The sequence below is a fragment of the Meriones unguiculatus genome, chromosome 5, assembly GCF_030254825.1.
Source record: "Meriones unguiculatus strain TT.TT164.6M chromosome 5, Bangor_MerUng_6.1, whole genome shotgun sequence".
NCBI lineage: Eukaryota > Metazoa > Chordata > Mammalia > Rodentia > Muridae > Meriones > Meriones unguiculatus.
In genome coordinates this window covers 40,879,259-40,901,609 of record NC_083353.1, presented here as the reverse complement: position 1 = coordinate 40,901,609, position 22,351 = coordinate 40,879,259, and the positions used below count along the sequence as shown (strand labels likewise).

At 49.2% G+C, this 22,351-nt stretch overlaps 1 protein-coding gene across 1 annotated transcript in view; it reads left to right on the top strand.

Moving 5' to 3' along the window:
* The window catches only part of Anxa4 (annexin A4), a 50,900-nt gene that overhangs the window by 15,216 nt on the left and 13,333 nt on the right, over positions 1-22,351 (top strand). The window contains exons 2-7 of the mRNA XM_021634573.2: positions 7,657-7,703; positions 12,861-12,948; positions 16,175-16,269; positions 18,937-19,050; positions 19,995-20,085; positions 21,445-21,524. Of these exons, the coding sequence (XP_021490248.1) occupies positions 7,701-7,703; positions 12,861-12,948; positions 16,175-16,269; positions 18,937-19,050; positions 19,995-20,085; positions 21,445-21,524 (471 nt within the window). The 5' untranslated portion in view covers positions 7,657-7,700. The remainder of the gene's footprint in view (positions 1-7,656; positions 7,704-12,860; positions 12,949-16,174; positions 16,270-18,936; positions 19,051-19,994; positions 20,086-21,444; positions 21,525-22,351) is intronic.

Below are 22,351 nucleotides of genomic sequence, written 5' to 3'. Positions count from 1 at the left end.
CCCGCCCAGGGTGGGGCCCGCCCACACCCTCTACTACCCCCCTCTCCCCGAAGAGCAGAAGTTAAATCTGTCCTTGTGGAATGTAAAATAAAACTGTGTTCCAACGAAGAGTGAGTCACTCACATGTGACCCCATGGAGGCCAGAATGTGCCAGAGTTAGAACACAGTGCAAAAAAATACCTTCCTAAAGAAGGCTCAGGTCGCCTGTCCTGGGATCTGAAGGGAGGTCCCAGGGTTAGGTTGGGGTCTCATGGACAGCAGAGGTTCCAAGTGACTCCACCACAGAGGGAGACTGTGTTCACCAGAAGCTCAGCCCTCAGGGATGGACAACGCACTCTCGAGTGCACACACACACACAGAGGCAGGCAGACAGACAGACACAGAGGCAAAGAGAGAAGCTGTTCTGCTCTAGTCCAGAGGCCTCTTGTCATGTCAGCCTTGGAATCAGAACAGAACGTTAGGTGGCTAACATTCACGTCCACACTGGGGACACATCTAGTCCCGTGGCCTTGGATCCACCCTTCCCTGGAACAGGGAGAATCTCTGTGGAGGGTGAGAAGAGCCTGTGGGCTGCTGGACAGTTTCTCTTCAGCTTTGCAAACACCTTCGCTCCCACCTGCTCAGTCTGGCTGCCCTTGCTGAAATGAGTTTGCATATCTGCATTTTGATGTTTGCTCATTTTACTAGTCTAATGCTGGGTGGGGAGAGTCTATTTTGCCTGTTTTCCAGGACAAGGGAGCCTCAGGCTGTGGGGGTTGTTGTTTTGTTTTGCCGTTTTGGACAGGGTCTCATGGTGTAGACCAGGCTGGCTTTGAACTCACCAAAACAGTTTTCTGATAGCAGGCCCCTGTTCTGCATACGTGCAGTCTGCAGAAGGGACATGGTTAGTGAGGTGCCTGAGTCAGCATTCAGTCCGTGTCCACTGACACGGACACCGTGTGGCCACTAGTGGGGCTGTGCACATTAAGCCTTCCAGAGGGCCACCTGGGAAATAAGGGAGATGCATTCTTGACATAAGTGTTTCCTTATGAAGCTGTCGGGAGTTATTTCCGTGAACAGACATAATCTTCCACGAAGCAGGTGACTCGCTGACGGCTGAGTTTCCTTCTGTAACTGCTATTGGTGTTGGCCTCATGTGGTTAACTCTCAGCTTTCTCTCGGTTGCTCTGAAACAGTTTATTTCCGTTTTTAAGGCATGGACTCAATGTGTAGCCCAGTCTAGCCTCAGAGATCTGAGTGCTGGGATTACAGATGTGCTCTACCACATCTGGCTTAAACTATGCCTTCAACTCTTTTCTATCCCGAGCCCTTTACGCATGTGACCTTTGCACATGGTTAGGGAGTATCAGTCATTCCTCGCCCAGCTCTGTATATCCTGTAGAGGCCTCAGGCAATTCTGAAAAGATGTATCGTGTCCAGTTGTTGCTCTTCATCTGGAACAGTCCTGAGCTTTTGAGGTCATTTGACTCCCCCGGAAATGTATTTTCCAGAGTAAAAGCTGAGGCCCTGCTGCTTACTATTTCACCCTCTTCGTGAGAGCAAAGATTTTAAAACTCCAAGGTAATTCCGAGCCATTGGACATATGGTCCTATAGTTCTGTGTAGGGAATTCTAGGCAGGCCCTCGCAGAGAAAGGGCCAAGACAGCCAGGAAGCTGAGAAAGCAGTCTGCTGCACGCAGGGCACCCCTGAGCAAGGAGACTGTGTAGGGAAGCCTCCGCAGGCAGGACCCCCTGGGGTGGGAAGATGCACCGGTCCACGCAGCAGACATGATACTTCCGGGTCCAGAAGTTTGTCTCCTAGGGGATTCCAGATCCTGGTCCATGGACTGGTAGATCCTTGCCAAAGCCAGTGTGGTGTTGCTGAGAGCCTGCCACTGTTGGAAAGCATGCCGGTGGACCGATTTCGCTCTTACCCACAGCCACGAAATGGACTTAAAATGCATGCTAGCCCCGGCTCCACATAGACAGTCTGCCCGAGACCCTGTCCTCATTTCCTATCTTAGTAAACTATTCCTGGCTCCTTGAGCGGTGACTCTCCAGAGTCCCAGGAGGCGTGGTGGCTCTGGCACTTTCTCCACTTCTTGTGGAGTAGGAAGCAGTGGAAAAGTTCCTAGTCCAGGTTCCCCCTTCTTGGGAGGTGTCTTCTTCCCTGCCCCCTTAGCTGTCTGTTCCTAACGTTAGTGGCAGCAGTAGTAGCTGGTGGAATCACCCTCTGGGAGGGAGGGAGAAGGGGAGAGATAGATGTCTGGATGCCTCGGGTGGATGGAATAGGGTGGGTGGCAGGAGGCTCTGCTCACGGCTTTTGGCTTTGCCTTCTTCCCTGTTTGTTTTATTCACCTTATTCTTTGTTTGTTTTTAAGTACATACTTGTATGTTTGTTTGTTTTGCCCATTTGATGTATATGTGCGTGGACACATGTGTGCCACAGGGTCAGTGCAGAGATCAGAGGCCACCTTATAGGAGTCTATTCTTTCCTTTTGCCATGTGTCCCAGGGATCAGGCTTGGCAGCAAGTACCCTCGCCCACCGAGCCATCTTGCTAGCACGCATTCACCTTATTTTTTATTAACCATTCTGAAACGTGCTTTCCAGACCAGGGGGTGTAGTTCATTTGGTGGAGTGCTTGACTAGCATTCGAGAAGTGCGGGGTTTAATCATCGGCGTTCATAAACCGATCATGGAGGTGTATGCCTGTAATCTCAACATGTCAGGGAAGGAGGCAGGAGGATCAGAAGTTCAAAGCCAGCCCAGCTACATAAGGAGTTTAAGGCCAGCCTGGGCTAGAGACGCCTGTGTTTATGTTCTCCTATAAGGAGGAGCTCAACTTGGTGACGTTTATCTGGTAGGGTGACTGTCCCAGGAATCACGTGGCTTTTGTACCCAGCCCAACAGCCACTCTGTTTACTGTGTTCTGCAGACACTGATGTGGAGAGAAGGACTGTCCTTCCTCAGGGCAGTCAGGCCTCACAGCGGGTTCCCTGCAGTCCACCGGCAGGGTAAATCTGCTCTCCTGAGTGTCAGCGTTCTCAGCCTGGCCCTCCTCCTACATGTGATGTCTGCAGACCAGAGTTCTCATCAGTGCTTCATCCCTTCCAAGCATAACCTTTACCCCAGAAGTGCCTCTGAGGTTCACAGCCAAAGGGGCTTCATGGTCTAATTCTTCATTTCGATAGCTCTCTATTTGTGTGTGTTCATGTGGAGGTCAAAAGACAAATATTGTTCCTACAGTACTGCCCACCCTTTTTCTGAGACAGGGTTTTTCATCAGCCCTGTAGAATAGGCTAGCCAGCCATGGCGCCCAAGTACCTGCCTGTCTCTGCTGTTCTAGTGCTGGCACCTCTTCAAGCATGAGCTCTGGAGACTAAGCTCAGCCTCTTAAGGCCTGTCTTGTGTCTCCCCAGAGCTCTTGCTTTCATTTCTGTTTTTTCTTTTGCTTTTGATACAAAATCTCTTGTAACCCATGCTGGCCTTGAGCTCTTTACATCTGATGCCCTGTGGTGCAGTGCAGAGAGATGTGATAGAGCCAACAGCCCTATACCAAGAAGTGTGACACATAAACAGGCTCAGCACATTTATTTAACCCAAGTTCTATATGAGGTTCAAGTCTTCATAAATGAAGACCCTGAATACCCAAAGAAAATTCTGAGTTTTGTATGTTTGTTTTTTGCTTTTGTTTTGTTTTGTTTTCAGACAGGGTCCCACTGGATAGCCTTGGCTGTCCTAGAACTCACTATGTAGACCAGGCTCCTCTCAAACTCAGAGAGTATTGCCTGTCTCTGTCTTCTGAGCAGTAGGGATTAAAGGTATATGCCGTCATGCCCAGCCTGGGGAAAATTCTCATTTTACGTTTAGGTTCCGTGAAGAATGGATGGGTGTGAAGAAGGCTTGATCAGTGGTCGTTACCTCAGTGGGAGAGCCAGCAAGACCTCTTGCTGGGATGTTTCCTGGACTCTGCTGCATTCCTTTGTCCTGAGTATGGTGCAAGAGCCATCTTCTGTGAGACTCACATGATTTACTGCCAGATAAGAGAGATAAGAGAATTTCCTTATGGGCAGCTCTTACTCTGAAACACAGGAAAAGTCGACTCAAGGTTCTGGGCCCTCTAGCTTACTTGGAGGCTGGGGTGCTCTAGAAGCCTGGTTTTCATGACTGACTTTGGGAAAGTCAAACTGGAAAGAGACTAGAGGGCCGGAGAAGGCTAGAGAAACCTGGGCTCTGGGAATGTTTCTGAGGCCTTTCTTTCTCATTCAGCCTGTCAGTTGAGTGCCAGGCTCCAGAATGTGGGGGTGGTGGGTTCCCACACCAAGCATCTCTTCAGTTCTTTCTTGACTCCAAGTGGGTACCGTTCATCTCAACACAATTCCAATACCGCTAAGGGCTAAAGGCTCTGTCCCATCACACTGCCCACGTCACATGCCATCCCCAAGCCCAGGAAGTGCTTCTGTCCCACAGGCAATAAACCACGGGACCCAGGGCTCCTGTGTTTGACTGCAGGGATGGCCTGCAGAACTCAGGCCACGAGTTTGCTGAACGAATCATGATTACTTTATAAAAGATGAGTCTCAGAAGCAGGCACAGAGGGCAGGTGTGGGGGAGCGAATGGGGGTGTGGTTTCCTATGCCCCCTCCCTTTTATGGGTGTCTTATTATGATCCGTAGAGTCACTGGCCACACTAGCTCATTTCTGCCTCAGGGTCTTTTCACAACTGTTCCCTCCACCTGGAAGAGTCTCTCTTGGAACTTGGATCAGAGAGGCTGCCTCTACCCTTCAGTGGCACCTCATTCAGCTGAGCTGGTGCTGTACCTCAGTAGGCAGGATGCCTGTCCAGGATGCACTAGGCTCTGGGTTCAATCCTCAGTACCAGATATATGAGGTTGTAAGGGGGGGTATGATGCTGTTATAGCCAGGAGGGTCAATTCAAGGTCATCTTTGACTATATATGGAGTTTAAGGACAGCTGGAGCTCTTCCCTCAGCTTAGGTGGCATTTCCTCAGGGGTGCTTCTGGGCTATCCTATCAGGCCTGTTCCTTCCTGGTACCCTGTTCATAACAGCATTCACATTAAAGACAACCGAGCAAGGAAGCTAGCTTTGCACACCTCCGTGGGCTGTGCTTGTGATCCTGGAACCAGGCCAGAGCCCAGACCAGGGACCATCGGATGCCCATTCTGCAGCACCAGGTTTACTTCAAACCAGAAGAAAGGAAGGGAAGTGACGGACAGAAAAGGGAAGTGAGCTACAAGAGACAACTGAGTGGTCACAGCTCTCATCTGTCTCATCAGAAGATGGTCAGAGCAGTCACTGCTTGTAATTGGCTGGGACCCAGCTATTTGTTACAAGTATAGGTTTGGCTACAGTTCACTATGGAAGAAGGTACCTTTAAGCCAAAGGCAATATGTGAGACAAACTTGTTCTCCCTGAAGCCTGAATTTCATAAACATCTTTACATGCCATGATTGCATCATCTTCCTCCTCTTCTTCCTTCCCCTCCTGCCCTTCATCCTTTGTTCGAAATGGCTACAGAGGCAGAATCAGACTTGTGATCTTTCATGTGCTTTGCTGATTTCTGCTCTGTGTTGTTTTTCCTGTGTTATATTTTCATCTTACCGGGATCTGGAATTATCTTTATTTTTTCCTGTCTATCCTGGTTGACCCTGAGCTCACTGAGAGCAGGCGCTCTGTGGTGTCCATTGTGTTAGCCATAAATTAGAAGCAGTACTGTACAGAGGCGCTTCATGAACATGCTAGACGAATGAAATGATTCACAACTCCACCAGTCACTAGCTAATAAAATCTTGCTTTAATTTATCTTCATTTTATCTGTGTGTGTGTGTGTGTGTGTGTGTGTCTGTGTATAACATCACTGTGTAGGTGCCCTGGCAGGCGAGAGGAGGGTATCAATTCCCCTGTAACTGGAGTTATAGATGGTTGTGATCCACCCAACCTGGATGCTGGGAACTGAACTCCAGTCCTCTGCAAAAGCAATAGGCACTCGTAACCACTGAGCCATCTTTTCAGACCCTTGCTTTAGTTTAGAAGTGCTAATGTTTAGTTTTGCTGATTCAAGTTGTTTTTTGATTTTTTTTTTTTTTTAAGACAGGGTTTCAGGCATCCCAGGCTGACCTCAAAGTGACTGTGTAGCTGAAAATGACCTTCAACTCCTAATCTTCCTGTTGCCCTCCCATCCCCATGAGCTAGGATTACAGACAGCCTCACACCACCATGCCTGGCTTTGTTCCATGCTGGGGCTCACACCCAGAGTTCCTGCGTGCTGCACGAGCATCATATTAACTGAGCTACATGCTGGCCCTGCTGTGTGTTTTCTTATGACAGAGTCTCACTGTGAGGCCCAGGCTGGCCTTGAGCTCAGCCTCCTGAGTTATGGGACTACAAGCGTGTTCCACCCAGCTGCTTCTGCTTTTGTCACAGGCTCCATATGTCCAAACCATTGTTTCCAGGATGGCTCTGTGCATGCTGAGGTGCTCTGTCCACACGACTTAGATGTGAGAACCAGAGGCAGTGGGCCTAATCCTCATAAGAGAACCCCACGAAAGAAAGTGAGCACCTGGTAAAAATTTTGTACTCAGGCTTTTCTGATGAAGGAGGGGGAACTGGAAACTGAGGACAAATGTGAATATGTGAGGTATCAGTGAAGGGAAGTTCCTGGAATCCCGGGATGGGGGAGAGAAGAAGGAGGAGGAGGAGGAGGAGGAGGAGGAGGAAGAGTACAGGAGAAGGAGGAAAAAAAACCAGCATCTGGGAATAAGCAGAGTCCAGTGCTGGGTGTGTTGTAAAGACGCTCAGAAGGATATCTGCATATTATGTATGCAGACATAGATGCAAACATGTGTCTGTGCAGATGTAGGCACATACATGCACACATATGTGCACATATGTGCACCTCAGCATGCACAGAGCCATCCTGGAAACAATGGTTTGGACATATGGAGCCTGTGACAAAAGCAGAAGCAGCTGGGTGGAACACGCTTGTAGTCCCATAACTCAGGAGGCTGAGCTCAAGGCCAGCCTGGGCCTCACAGTGAGACTCTGTCATAAGAAAACACACAGCAGGGCCAGCATGTAGCTCAGTTAATACGATGCTCGTGCAGCACGCAGGAACTCTGGGTGTGAGCCCCAGCATGGAACAAAGCCAGGCACGGTGGTGTGAGCCTGTAATCCTAGCTCATGGGGGTGGGAGGGGATTACACACACAGAGGATGCAGGCACATGCGAACACTTTCATACACGTACAGGCACGTGTATGCACACACAGTGGGCAGTCTTGAGTGCCGTGGTTTCCTGGCTCAGATGGCTCGTCTCTTCTCGCCCTCTTCTGACCTGCAGGAGTGTACAGCTCAGAACCCCTATCTGTCCTGAGGGTCACCAACAGCTCTTCACCCCAACCAGGCAGCACAATGGCTCAGTGCGACTCCAAACAGAAGGACAATTAGGAAGCATGTTATTGGCGTAATAAACCCAACTGCTCACATCTCCTTAATGATTAGCCTGGTCCGGGAGCTCTGGCTCTCCCACAGGTGACCTTTTGACGAAATCGTCTATCATTTCCTCTTGGCTCAGCTTCATGCAAACATGGAAAACTAACTGACAATTAACACCACATCCCTGGTCACAGTAATTTCTCTTCTGCTTTTCTCACAGGAGCTTCTGTGGGGGTGACTGAACTCTGAACCCAACTTGCAGCCATGGTAAGTGCTTCACCTACGTGGTGCCAGCCACAGGCAGGCACAGGCTGTGTACTTAGGTAGCTTAAACAAAACTCTGTTTGTTCAGCAGTGGGCAGGAAGATGTGATAAGGCAGCTCTCTCTCTTCTCTATCTCTGTGTGTGTCTCTCTTTCTCTCTGTCTGTTTGTCTCTCATAGTTTCTGTCTCTCTGGCAGGGTCTCTCTACATAGCCCTGGCTGTCCTGGAAATTACAATGTAGACTACATGGACCTCAAGCTCACAGAGCTCTGCCTCCCAAGCTCTAGGACTAAAGGCTTGCACCACCTAGCCTGGTCCTTTCTCCCCCCATCCACTTCTGTCATCATTTAAATTTATTTTAAAGTGGTAGCTCGACTCTGAAAATCAATTCACAGACTCTCTCCCATGCCTAACATCCTGAGGATGTAGAAACAAGTAATGATATTTCTCTCTGCAAAACAGAACTGTCCACTTCAGAACAATTAGGCAAACTCAGAAAAAAAGCCACGTCCTGCCATCCGCAGGGGATCACTCAGGACAACCCATCATCTTAGGATCACCAGGAAGGGTGTTTTCTTTTTATTTTGGGACAGGGAGCACATGCCATTTGTGTGGAGGTTATAGGACAATTCTGTGCAGTTAGTTCTTTCTTGTTCCCTAGTCATCAGGCTTAAATGGCAAGAATCCTATAACCCTCTGAGCCATCTTGAGCCAGCCCTAGAGGGGTGCTCCTTAGCAGTCCCCACTTGCCATCTGCTTCTCGCTTACAGCTGTAATCAGGTTTCCCGGGACTCAGTCATCTGGTCTTTGACACAGGCCTGGGCTTGGGTCCCATTGGGAGTTATGTGAAGTTCAGCACAGAGGCAGAAGCTGATCTGTGCTGTTTTAGGCTGGCCCACCTGCTCTCCCCACTCAAAGAGGTTTCTGAATAGGTAGGTGGCTGAGTCAGCGTGTGAATGCTGACCTCTTCCTCTGAGCACTGTTGTCTTTCAGTGCACCTTTGTGGCTTGTGTGACTGCATCCTCGTGGCTGCACCCGTGTGGCTGCACCTGCGGTCCTTTTCAGTGCCCAGCACTATTCATCGTCTTACACTCTGAGCCTTCTCATCTGCACACCTTCCCTGTTGCTGTAATAGCAATACCGTTTTCTCAGTTGTAGCATGGCCCCTACTTCTAGCGTTCACTTGTCCTTCTTTCCTATGTGACTGTCTTAGTCGAGGTTACTATTGCTGTGAAGCACCCTGACCAAAAGCAACATGGTGGGAGGAAAGGGTTTAGCCAGCACAGCGATGTTTCCCTTGTTGCCGCTACAAGATTTCCTGGCATGGATGGACACCATCCCTTCCCATCGTCCTTGAAAAGATAATTGTGCATTGTGCCCTGGAATTTGATCAATACAGACACACTCATCAGAATAGCAAGGGAAGAGGCTCCTAACCTTTCCTCTAGAATAAGGAAGAGTTGTGTGGAATGTTAATAGGTAAATAACCATCCTTGCAAACCCTTCTATCGATTCCTCTTGTTAGACATTAATTTTCATCTTATATCAGCTTCATCAGCAGTGTAGTTTAAACTTTCACTCAGTGTTTGAGAACCACCCAGAAACTTTCAATACTGGAATCCCACAGAACCTCAGGAAATGCTCATTCTGAAAGCCGAGGGTGTAGCTTGGGGTAGAGCGCCATATGCGCTGCCCTGCCTACCTTCACTGCCACATGCCCTGTGGTCTCTCTCTTCATAAGGACACCAGCCACGTTGGGTCCAGGGCCTGCTCTGCACCAGCACCTCTTTCTGACACCATACATTTGCAGCAGCCCCCTTCCAGCTGAGGGAATGCTCTGAGGTCCTGAGGGTTAGGACGCAAAAACGGGCGGTGCCAGGAGTTGATGTCTTCTGGCCTCGGTTGGGTATGCAGGAGTCACTGACATCTGAGTAGAGACAGCTGAGGCATAGGCCTCATGGCGGATGAGGACTTCCAATGGGTCTGGAGAGTGCAGAGTGGCCTGGCATACAGATTCAATTCAGGCTTGTGAGAGCGACTGTAGAATATAAAGCTCCTGTCCTCCCTTAGGTGGCCTGTTCACGTCCCCACATCAGATTAAATAAATCATGAGCACCCTCGGCTCTGTCCCACATTGTCCTTGTCAGCTTACACAAATGCTAAGATCTGATCTCACCTCCGGCAGCAGCCCGCTGGCTTGTGTCAATAAACAGCATAAGAGAGAGATCAAAGAATGGCACTATTATATTTAATGAGGCATTGTGCCTCGGTTGTGTTTAGATGATGATGGAGATGACGATGGTAATTTGTGGTGGTGATGGTGGTGAGGACCATTGCTGGATGCAGGTTCTCAGCTCTCTTCTGCCCAGGCAGCCAGGGAATGGCATAGGCATCTCCTGAGTTTTCTCTGTGACAGGATTCTAGGTCTTGTCAGGCTGACAGCGTGGCAGTATTAACTGTTGTATTCTGCTGTAGCAGCCACTGGCCACTTCCTCTGCCCCCCATTGTGGGGTTCCCTATATCTCCAGGGGGGGCTCCTCTCAACCGTGCTTGATGGGCTGTCAGGATCTGCTGGATGTATCCGGACTGAGAAACCCAGGCCAGTCCCAGTACCTCTGCCCTCGCACGCCACTTCTCCTTGTGGTGTTTCAGCAAGCTCACCCAGTGCTGCTGTACCTTAAATGTGCTATTTTAGGTTGACCTCTAGACTTGTTCTGTGGACCACTGGACATGGGTGCCGAGCATGGATGCCCGACAGAAAGTATTTGAAAAGCTGAACTTCTAACCCCCCCCCCCCATCATGTCACATCCGACAGCCTGCCTTGGTGTCCACTCTGCCTGCCTTGGTGTCCACTCTGAATAAATGACACCACGCTCAGTATTGCTCCGAAACTTGGAGCCATCCTTGATTTTTTTTTTCTGCCTTCACTTCCACATTAATCCAACAGCAAATAATGCAGCCTTCGCTCGAAAACACTGTGGAGTCTGACTACGTGCTTCCACCTTTTCTCATTCCACCCTGACCAGCATCACTTCCCACCTGCAGCCTTAGCCTGGACTGTTGCCTAACCTCTTAATTCCACAGCAGCCTGTGTAAACTCTGTGCAACCAAGGCTGACTTTGAGCCTCGTCCTCCTAATCCCCAGAGCCACATAAACCAGGCGTGTTGCCCTGGCCTTGGTATCCCAGCACTCAGGAGCTGGAGGCAGGAAGGTCAGAAGTTCAAGGTCATCTTCATTTCAAGACCAGGGCAGCCTGGACTAGAGACTCTGTCTGTCCTCTCAAAAAGGAAAAATAATATACATAATATAGCGTATTATATATTATATAATTAACATTAATTATATGTAATTGCTATGATAGTAATGTTAATGTGAGTATACATTATTCACACTGGGTGGGGAGATGGCTCAGCCAGTGAAGTACTTGCCACACAAGCTTGAGCACCCATGTAAGAAGCAGGTGTCACAATGTACGCTGTAATGCAGGTAGAGGCAGAGACGGGCAGACCCCTGGGGGCTTGCTGGCCAGGCAGTCTAGCCAATCAGTGAGCTCAGTGAGAGGTCCTGGCCTGTGTCAAACAAACAAAAAATGGTACTGGAGAGATGGCTCAGAGGTTAAGAGCTCTTGTTGCCCTTGAAGAGTCCTGAGCTCAGCTCCTAAAACCCACAGCTGGCGGCTCACAACTCCAGCTCCAACTCCTACTCCAGAAGACCTGCCTCTGTCTTCGGGACTTCCTGGGCACCCACCCACGATACACAGGAATAAAATTTTAAATTAGAAAACATGATGGAGTAGCTGAAGAAACCCTGACAGTGGCGGCTGGCTTCTGCTTGCACGCTCACATGTGAATGCCTACATACTTTTAAAAATTGCCGTCTTTGCCAGGAGGAAAGAGCAGCTGTTTGCTGGGCCTTCACCAGCCCTGCTTCGTCTCCCTCCCTGGTTTGTCTCTCTGTTGCTGTTCCTTCGTTTGATGTTTTACATCTTAAAGGGGGGTGATTTCATATCCCCCTTCCCTGAAACCCAGTGGATTAACAGGGACCCTGAGTTGGGTGAGAAGCTGATGAGAGAGGCCTCTCTCTTCAGACCCTCAGCCTCCTGTGTCTAACTAGCTTCCTACTGTTTTGTTTAATTACTAACTCGGACTCAGTTTTTTGTCTTCTTTATCTCCACTTCCTCCACCCTTATTCTGAAGCAGATGCCAGATACTATCCTCCTATGAGTCAGCTGTATAAAGGTAAACCTGAGGATGTAAGCCACAGCCACAGCCAAGCAAAGCTATCAGGCCAGAGAATCTTAGGACTGACTCCCTGTGCCATGAAACATCAAACGTCCAGTGTCTTAGAACTGTTGTGATTTTTTTTTCTTGTGTTTGTTTGGTTTGGGGTTTAGGTTTTGGAGACAGGGCTTCCCTCTAGCCTATGCTGGTCTTGAACCTGGTATGTGGCTGAGGCTAGTCGTGAACTCTTGATTCTCCTACATTCGCCTCCCAAGGGCTGGATGACAGGCATGCAGCACTACGCCCAGCTGGAGGTTGACGTGTCTTTTTAACCTCTTGAACTGTCACTTCCTTCTTCCTCTCTCTTCCAATCTCCCTGGCGGTTTGTCGATTGAAGATGCTACATTATTGATTTGGCATTTCCTGTGCATTATATTTACAGCAAGTTGGTTTGGGCTCTACAGATGTGAACTTGACTGAATTCATACCTATTTTTTGTTTGTTTGTTTGTTTGTTTGTTTGTTTGTTTTACAGGAGGTGGTGTGATTTCTCTTAGACCAACTTCTTCCCACTGGTTCCTAGCTTCCTCAAAGCTAGCTGTGGCCCTGGGGCCTTTGGGAGAGTCTTTGCTTTGTAGCACCCCCACCCCCACCCTTCGTTGTTGAATGGCCAGATGTCTCACATGAACCATCACTTGGATTAAATGGCAGTCCTTCCTGCAGCCCCTCAGGACTCCACTTACTTCGCAGCACCTCTCACACCAGGCTGTTTATGTGATGTGTATGTGTTGGTGTGCTCGCTGCCTGCCTTCCCCAGAGAAGGCTCCAGAGTGACAGCCTCACCCTTTGTGGTTGCAGCTGCTGCTCTGGCACCTAGAGTAGAGCCTGGGCTTCTGAATGAGAGGTCACCTGTCAGTCATGCCGTTTTCTGTGCACTCAGGCAACCAAAGGAGGAACCGTGAAAGCTGCTTCAGGATTCAATGCAGTTGAAGATGCCCAGGCCCTGAGGAAGGCCATGAAAGGACTTGGTAAGCATCTTTCTGGGTACAAACAGTCCTGAAGGTGGTGTGTCACGGTCCTGAAGAAGGAGCCGTGGGCACTGGTTTTCAGTAAAAAGTCACCTTTTAGGTAAACATGATGGGAACATAGCTGGGGATATAGCCCAGTTGGTAGAGTTGTTTGCATATGGCATGTGCAAGGCCCTTGGGTTCAATGCCCTGTACTACAAAACAACATCAAAAGCAAGAGCAAAAATGATGGTAACAGATTGTCTACTCAAGACAATTTGGATGAGAGGGTGTGATTGTAGTGAGTTTTCTGTTACTATAACAAAATACCCAAGATAATCATCTTAATCATCTTCCTCTTTTTGAGAAAGGGGAAAAGTTCATTTTGAATCACAGCTTTGGGGATATCAAATCCAGGTTGGCTGGTTCATTGCTTTGGGGCCTGTGATTAGAGAGTACATCAGGAAGAAAGTTAATTCATATTATTTCTAGAGGAGAGAGAGGGAGAAAAAAAAAGAGGGGCCAGGAGTAAATGATTTATGATTTCCAAAGACCTAATTTCCCACTCTTCAGTCCTGCCTCTTAAGTGCTCCATCACCTCCCGTTCTGCCTCTTTTTGAGGCTGCTACCTTGACTGTGCAGCTGAGTCAGTGCTGACATGCAGGTGGGGGTTGTATGTGAGCAGGCAGGGATGTGTGCCAGGGCATGGCCATGAACTTGTCTTCCTGAGGGCAGGTCCAGTTGTACAGGGTACACTGCCAGCCCCTCTGGACAGATTTCTGTCTCAAGGCTTTGCCCGTTGGACATGTAGAGAGAAAAGTTTCCCCAGTTCCTAGTTATCACTGAGAATCTCTGAGATTTGGGTAAAGACACTTGGCAATGAGACCTCATTCCTAAGTCTTTCTATCTCATATCCGTTTCCTTAGACTGTCTGCTGCTAACAACAGCTACCAGAGCGGCAATTATTGGCTAATATCAAGGCAAAGGCTTCACGGGAGCTGCTGCCTTTTAATCCCAAGGGCCTGTTCATGGAAGCAGGGTGTGGGGAGGTTGGGGAAGGTGGGGAGATGAAGGGATCCTGGGAGGTGACCTGACGTCCTGAGGCTGTCAGAACCTGTGAGAGTCTGGGAAACTGCAGATGGGCAACCTCCGACAATCTAGCTTTGTCTGTGCATTGTGACCATGTCTAAGCACCGTGACCCTGCCACTCACCTCTGAAAGGATGTTGTCCTGAGCATATGCACCCTTCTCACTTTTCTTTGTGTAAATATGTAGAAAATATGATGTAGGACCCACCACCATTTCCTTTGGTCTGATTTTAATTCTGAGTGTTATAGTCCAGAGTGTGGAGAAAAGTGTCCAGAATCTCCAAGGCAAAGAATCAGGACACATTTGACATGACCAGGCCCTTTTCAGGGCCTGCTGATGTGGGACTGATGAGGTAAGCTTTTGGAGGAGATAAGGACTGTAAAACCTAGTCCTGGTGGTCAGGAGTTCATGGGTGCTGGCTGGGGTAGTACAGCTAAGGGTGCATAGGAAGGCTGGAGAGATGGCTCGGCAGTTAAGAGCATGAACTGTTCTTTCAGAGTATCGAAGTTTTGTTCCCAGAACCCAGATCAGGCAATTCCCAACTTCGTGTAACTCCAGCTCCAGGGATGGAATGCATCTTGCCTCTGCAGGCACCTGCAAGCATGCATGCACACATGTACACACACACACACACACACACACACACACACACACTTTAAAATAAAGTTTAAAACATTGCTGGGCATGGGTAAGTACTTTCTGTGGGGCTAGGATTGTGTCTCAGTTGATAGAGTTCCCTAACCTTTGCAAAGCCCTGTGTTTGACCCCCAGTAAAGGTGGAAGATTAGGAGTTCACAGTTGAAGACAGCTTGGATGCACAAATCTGTTTAAAAAACAAACAACCCCCCCAAAAAAAAACAAACAAACAAACTGTGGTTCGAGGAGAGGCGCTCACTTTCATGCAGATCACCAAGCAAACCTTGGAGGTGTGGAATTTGAGATGTCCTTGAGAGGGGGTGGGTCAAATTTTTATAAACTAAAAAAGAGAATATGTTTCAGGAAGCTGAGCTGAGCTGAGGCTTGGAGCAATCACAGTGCATTCCAAAAAGCTGCAAAGCAGGGGGAGCTTCTGGAGGAGGCAGGTCCTAAAGGGAGGTCCTAGGAAGGCTCCCGAGAAAGCCAATTGAAGTACAGCCATGGAGGGTGGCCATGAGACAGGAGCCAGGAAACTACAGGTATCAGAATTAGGATGCTAAATGGGGGACACGTGCAAATGGATAGGCTGGAGGTCATGGAGGGTTTGGGAGAGTGATCAACAGTGCCAGCGGGAAAAGCAGAGATACTCCAGAGCAGATTCTGAGCAGGGTGCACCGTACATGTGGAATCCCCACCTTGGGGAGGCAGGAGGATTGAGAGTCCAGGATCAGCCCGGGCTACATAGGAAAGCCCCAAACAAAAAAGAGCGAAGCTATATGCCACTCTTCTTGTCTGTGGGTACAGACCTCAGAGAGCGGGAGAAGGCAGAGTGCCCAGAGGGCAGCCCTGTGACCCCAGCTGACCCCAGGGAGCCATTACGAGTTTCTGAGCAGGCAAGGGATGAGCTGTGAGTTTCTCTATGAGGAAAGATGAGCCTAGCTGCCAAATAAGAATGTAGTTAGAATGTTTTTACAGACCTATGGAAAAATCCTTAATGCCTGTGGTAATGGATGGGTTAAAAGCAGGTGTGAGTCCAGCAAAGGTAGAAGGGCCACAGTTTGCATGGCTTGGAAGATTTGAATCTGGAGGAAGGCAGGGCATCTTTTTAAAAACTCAAAGTTGATCTGAGGGTTCAAAGCAGGCAGGGCTCTTCTGGTGCAGAGCAGTGAAGGCTGCATTTGGGAGTTCTGTAAGTCTCCACCTCACCTTTTCCTGGATCTCTAAGCTTGTGTAGAATGACGGAACTCACACATCAAAAACTTTCTCCCTGTGGTACCATCCCCATCTTCCAGCTGTTTCTTCCAACAAATAAAGAAACAAACAAACAAAATTCCGCAAACACAACAATATCCAGTTGTGAGATGAACTCCTGCCTCGACCTCCCTGGGGTTATAGGCAAACGCCATTCTTGCTTTCTTTTCTTATCAAACATTCAGCCCTCGTGAGGTAACTCCAGTCACAGGGGGACCATTTTATCATGCCAGCCAATCACTGCCCCTTGCTGTCTCCATCTTGTCCCCAGGTACTGATGAAGATGCCATAATCGGAGTCCTGGCCTACCGAAACACTGCCCAGCGCCAGGAAATCCGGACTGCCTACAAGAGCAACATTGGCAGGGTAGGCCCAGTCTCTCCTGACCTTGCAGGTGACCAGGGGTTTGTCAGGCGCCCTGGAAGCAGAGCTCCCTTGCCCACCCCAACCCCAGCTAGACTGGTGAAGTGACCCAGAGCCTTAAGACCATCTGTGAAGTTAGGGGTTACCAGAGTTTAGGAAGACAGTGGGGGACGTGAGGGAGAGAGAAAAGACAATGGGTACAGGGGAGCGGCAGAGGAGAGTATGACTCCTAAGGCTCTGTAGCATGGTAGCGTGACTGTGGGTGACAGGTAATCGAATACTTCAAAATATTGAGTAGGGAGGACTTTGAATGTTCCACACACAGATGACAAACATCTGAGGCCACAGGGGTGCCACTTTACTTGATTACTACATGTACTGGAAATGCCACACTGAGCCCATTAGTATTACAAGTGTGCATTCATTAAAAAGAATGATGTAAAATGATGGCTCAATGGGTAAAGGCTCCTACCCCTAAACTTGATGCCCTGAGTTCAGTACTTGAGACCTGCCTGGTGGAAGGAAAGAACCAACTACATCAAATTTTCCACTGACCTCCACGTGTGAGGTCACACACACATAAACTCATGCTCACACACACACACACACTAATGTAATATATATATTTATATATATAAATATATAATATATACTCTTTATATATATATATAAAGAAATTTTAAAGGATACTTTTGCAAAAATCCAAACAAAACAAGGTTCTCCATGTTTTAGGGAGCTGTCGACCCAAAGGCTCAAGGCTAAGTGGGTTCCTTCCCACCCAAGTCCTTGTGGGTTGGGTGTGCTCAGCCAGAAGCACTGTGAAGTGCCAGGTGTACCTGCAGAGCTATTCCTCGGGGCCTGAGGTTGAAGACCCCTGATTGGAAAAGTTAGAAAAAGTCCAGTTCATCTTCACGGTGATTTCCTGGAATTTAGTGCCATGGCTCCTCCATATAAAAGCAGGTTTAGATAGATGTCACTCCTTTGCTCAAGAGACCTCCAGTTCTAGACCCTTCTCTGGTGAGTGGGGCTTTCTGCGTAATTGCATGCGTGTGCATGGCCGCTTATAAACTCACTGTTCGCCCGTTCGCCCGGCATGCTTCAGATTTTGTCCAGATCCCAAATCTTGTCTCTGTTTACAATGACTTCTTCAGCAGAATTACTCAGCTCAATCTTTTCACATCACCATGAAAAGCACTCCAACCCTTGTGCATATTTATTGAGAACCTTGGAGGAACCAGCCAATGAGTGCCTCTGTCCATCGGCGCCCGGTGACTTCGGGTCCAATGCATCTTGGGAGATGTCACAGCCAGGAAGATTAAAGCTGCTTCTCACTGAGGGCCCCACACTGCTGGGCAAGGTGGGGAGGGATGGGCAGAGCAGAGCTGACTAGCTGCTCTCCAGAGCATCCACAGGTGAACTCTGGGCCCTCCCATAGGGAATGGACAGACTGTCTCCAGAGCACCGTAGGCTGTTCCATCCTTGGGGAGACGGAATGAGGAGTAGCACTGATGGACAGTCAAGTGAAGTGTGAGCTGTCCATCTAACTGGTGCTGCAGTGTACACTTGAGGCTAACCTCAGAGTCCAGCTAACCTCTGGTGGTCTAAGAAGAATGCACTTCTAATTCATCCATTCGAGCATTCAATCAATCCACATTTGCGGATTTATCATAAAAAATATGCATGCTAGGGGCTGGAGAGATGGCTCAGAGGTTAAGAGTGCTGGCTCCTCTTCCAGAGGTCCTCAGTTCAATTCGCAGCAACCACATGGTGGCTCACAACCATCTATGATGAGATCTGGTGCCCTCTTTTGGCGTGCAGGTGTACATGCAAACAGCATTGGATACATAATAAATCAATAAAATCTTTTTAAAAATATGCATGCTAAAAGCCATCTATAAAATCCCAGCACTGGAGAGGAGGCTTGTTGGCAACCAGCCTGGCCCACCTAATTAGTGAGCTCCAGGTTTGGTGAGAGATATCAGCCATAGAGAGCAATGGAGGAGGACACCAGACATTGACAGCTGGCCTTTTCACACACACTCACGCTTGTGTGTGCATGTACGCACATACATGTACCTATACACAGGTACAGACCAGCAAACATGTGCACACATATGCACAAACAAAACTATGGGGCCAGTGAGAGAGCTAAATATGCAGAAGTGCTGCCCAGCTCAACCTCCTGAGTTTGGTCCCGCCCTCTCCCTCAGGCTGTCCTCTGACCTCCACTTGTGCGCTACAGCACACCTCTGCCCGTGAAGAAATGAATGTAATTACAAACTTAAAAAAAGAGAAAGATAGATATGCGTTCCAAAATAAAAGCTAACGAGAACAACAACAACAAAACAAAATTCAGTGAGAAAACTGGCATTGTTTTACAAATCTCATCAAAATTTGGCTTAATGGGAAATGGCCACACTTTCCTCCTTTGCTGTACTGTGTGGTTTTGGCTGATGTGGTCTCAGACAGTTGGAAAAGCGTGAGGTATTTAACAGCCTTCTGGTGTGACAGTAGACATGCAGATGTGCCAGGCGGCCCAGGAATGCACCACTGCACGATGCCATGAGGGTGACAGCACAGAGACAGACAGAGTGGTCCAGCCCGAGACATCCCCTTAAAGAGTGGCTGGCATGAGTGACCACAGCAGCTGAGAGATGCTTCTCTTTGCAGGACCTGATCGATGACTTGAAGTCGGAGCTGAGCAGCAACTTTGAGCAGGTGATCCTGGGGCTGATGACGCCCACGGTGCTCTATGACGTGCAGGAGCTGCGGAGGGCCATGAAGGTCAGCGGTCCCCCTTGCACTCTTGGTGTCCTCAGTGCACAGGGTGAGGTGCTGTCCCTCGGAGACGCGGCCAGTGCCGCTGGAGAGACGGCTCAGTGGTTAAGTCGGGCAGCTCACAACCACTTGTACCTCCAGCTCCAGGGGGTCTGACATCCTCTTCTGGGCCCCTTGGGCACTGGGCTCACGGGCACAGACCCACACACACATAAAGTAAAATCTTAGGATAAAAACAATGAAACAAAAAAACTATGGCCAAGCCCTTCAGAGATGGGCGGAAAAGAGAGGATGAGAGACAGGTTTTCCCTCTTGACAACGTGAAACGTGGATGGCAATTGTCATTGAAAAATTGCTTCCCCCAAATCTGCTGAGTCATTTGCTCCTTCCTGGGGCTGATTGGAGAGGGACTGGCTCTCGGTGCTGTACCTGGCGTTCCCCAGGTGCCAGGCGTGCACACGCAGTCTCTATAGCTGGTTGGCAGCAAGTGAGTCTGGATGACACCATAGTCACCTTCCTTTGCTTATCCACAAACCCTACACCTTTGGGAAGGTTCTGGGCTAGGCCCTGGGGAAACAGGGAGGTCACAACGTCTTTGCCAGAACATTCTGACCTTCAGAGAAAGAGAGCAGAGGCAGAGGAAAGAGCAGGACCATGGAGAGCAGAGACTGCGCCTAACCTGCTACCTAGGTGGCTCTCAGGGTCCGCAAGTGTGTGTCATTATTAAAAATGATTGCAGTGACCATGCTGGGCTTGGGCAGGCCTTGCTTCTGGATCCCAGTGTGCTGACATTACACTCTGCAGCTTCATGCCTGCGTTCCTTCTGAGTGTGGGACTCAGTTTTTAATTTATGAGTTTAGTTGTGTTCTGTTTGTTTAACTGTGGGTAAAAATTACATGTTAATTTGATCCACTGGCTCACGCCCTCTTCACCTCTGGCCTCGCATTTAGGGAGCTGGCACAGATGAAGGCTGCCTGATTGAGATCCTGGCCTCTCGTACCCCTGAGGAGATCCGTCGCATCAATCAGACATACCAGCAGCGTAAGCAGCATCCTCCCAGCCCTGGCACTTGGAAATAAGACTAGTGACTATTATTTCTCAGCTATTAGATTATGGTGCAGTTTTCTCCCATTTATCTTACTTATTAACCCTTAGATTTCTGCTATAGATGGAACCCAGACTCTCTCTCCCAAGCTAGGTCAGTGCTCTAGGCTCTGGCACAGAGCTACACGCCAACACTTGTGTCCCCATATTTTCCTGGTCAGTATGTATTACTTCTGAGAAGAAAACAGTCATGCAGCAGAGACTCCTGCTTGGTGTTTAGAGGTTGAAGCTAAACTTTAAGAGTCTGGAGTTAGACCCCTGACCCTGACCTCAGCCCCACCCAGGATTTGGAGCTAGCCTCTAACCCTGAAAGTTTTGGATTTGGCTCCCTAATCCTGACCTCAGCCCCACGAGGCTCTCTGCAGCCTCCACAGCCAGCAAAATAACAATCCGAGGGAGGCAAGAAGGCAGTTTGGTTGAACACGACTAAGTGTTGGTTCTAACTTTGACCCCGAGTAGTTTATTTTAGTCATATTTAAGCATAGCACAATTTGGTGAAAAATTTCCTGGTGATAATGAACTCAGTCCTGTGTGTATGATAAAGCTTAAGATATGACATCAAAACTGTGCAAAGTACATGAGACATCTTCCATAAAGATGTGTCTACAGACTGAGTACATGTGAAACCTCCCATAAAGATAAGTTCTGTAGATTGACGAGCTCATGATAAGGGTCTGGGGAGGATCCCTCATGGTCCGGCTGGCCACACAGATAGCACAAAGGTCACCAGGATATTAACCAGGTCTGCTCACAGCCCTCTGAGAAGGTCCCAGGGTATGCATCCCTGTTGAAGGAACAGCCCTGTGTTTAACACTCCTGGTTCCCCTAGTGCTTATCTGTGAGCACGAGGACCTCCCTGGCTCCCGCAGTCCCACCCAGGACTTGGTGTTATCCCCCTGACCCTGGCACTGGCCCCACAGTGGCCTCTGCAGGCTGTTGAAGGGGTCACTCTTCAGGGAGATCTGTCAGAACCTCTCTGGGGGCTTCGGTCCTGTGAGGCTGACAGCCTTCCACAGCTTCCATTCAGACATGCGCAGAGCAGCGTGTCAGACAGAAGGAAAGCAGGGAGGACTCCAGCTCTGCCACCAGTGCAGGAGACAGCCATCTCCCCTTCCCACTGTGACAGATGAGCATGTGGGTCATTTTCACCAGAGTCTAGTTGTTCTAGACCAGAGTCTAGCATGTGGTCTGGGCTGCTCCAGTGAGCAGGCTGGCTTGGAGGGACAGAGCTCGCCAGAGCGTGGCAGCACTGGGCAGGTCTCTGTTCTGATACGCCCATTTCCAATTCCTTGGTAGAATACGGAAGGAGCCTTGAAGACGACATCTGCTCTGACACATCCTTCATGTTCCAGCGAGTCCTGGTGTCTCTGTCTGCGGTGCGTGGCTTCCTCCACCCCAGTTTCTGCAGGGCTGCTGAGGCGATTGAGTGCACCCTCCATCTCTCTCACCCGCCCTTCATCCTTCCAGCCTCCCAAACAGGGGTATTCCCCAGCCATCATTCTCCGGCCGCTCTCTTCCTGTATCTTATTTCTCCTCCAGAGACCCTGGCTAGTCATTCCTTCTACTGTAATTCACTGTTCACATGTCCCAAGTTGGTGCCTGCTACCTCTGTTGCTAAGTGCACTGGATTACAGGGATATTGAGAGACACTTCCTGTGCTTTAGCAGTTTATGCTGAGGCAAGGCTGGAGAGCGGACCTGAGGTAAACCCCGACCGAGTTCACAACCATCTGTAACTCCAGATCCAGGAGCCCTCTTCTGACCTCTATAGGCACCTTTGTACAGATTGTACATACATACATACATACACACACACACACACACAATTTTGTTTTGTTTTGTTTTTTTAGAATAGCCTACCAAACTGGAAGGCAGTGCCTATCTGTCACTCCTTAGTGTTCCTCTAGGGCCCCTTAGCCCTCTGTTGCTGAGGTGGATCTATTTGGGGTTGGCATTGTATCGGCTCTTCACCTCAGGTCCAGCATTCTCTTGATGACTGAAAACTGGCCAGTTAGAAGGATGAGCCAGCTGGGTCAGTGCAGAGGTGGGAACGAAGGCTTGGGGGGTGGGGGGGAATGTGTTACTGCCCTTCTTCCGGAGAGACAGTCCTGCAACACCGGGAGTCACAGCGGGGCTGAGCTCTGCTGGGAGCATCTCCGGGGCCTAGGGCAAGCCCTGGGAACAGAAGACAATAGGCTCAGCCC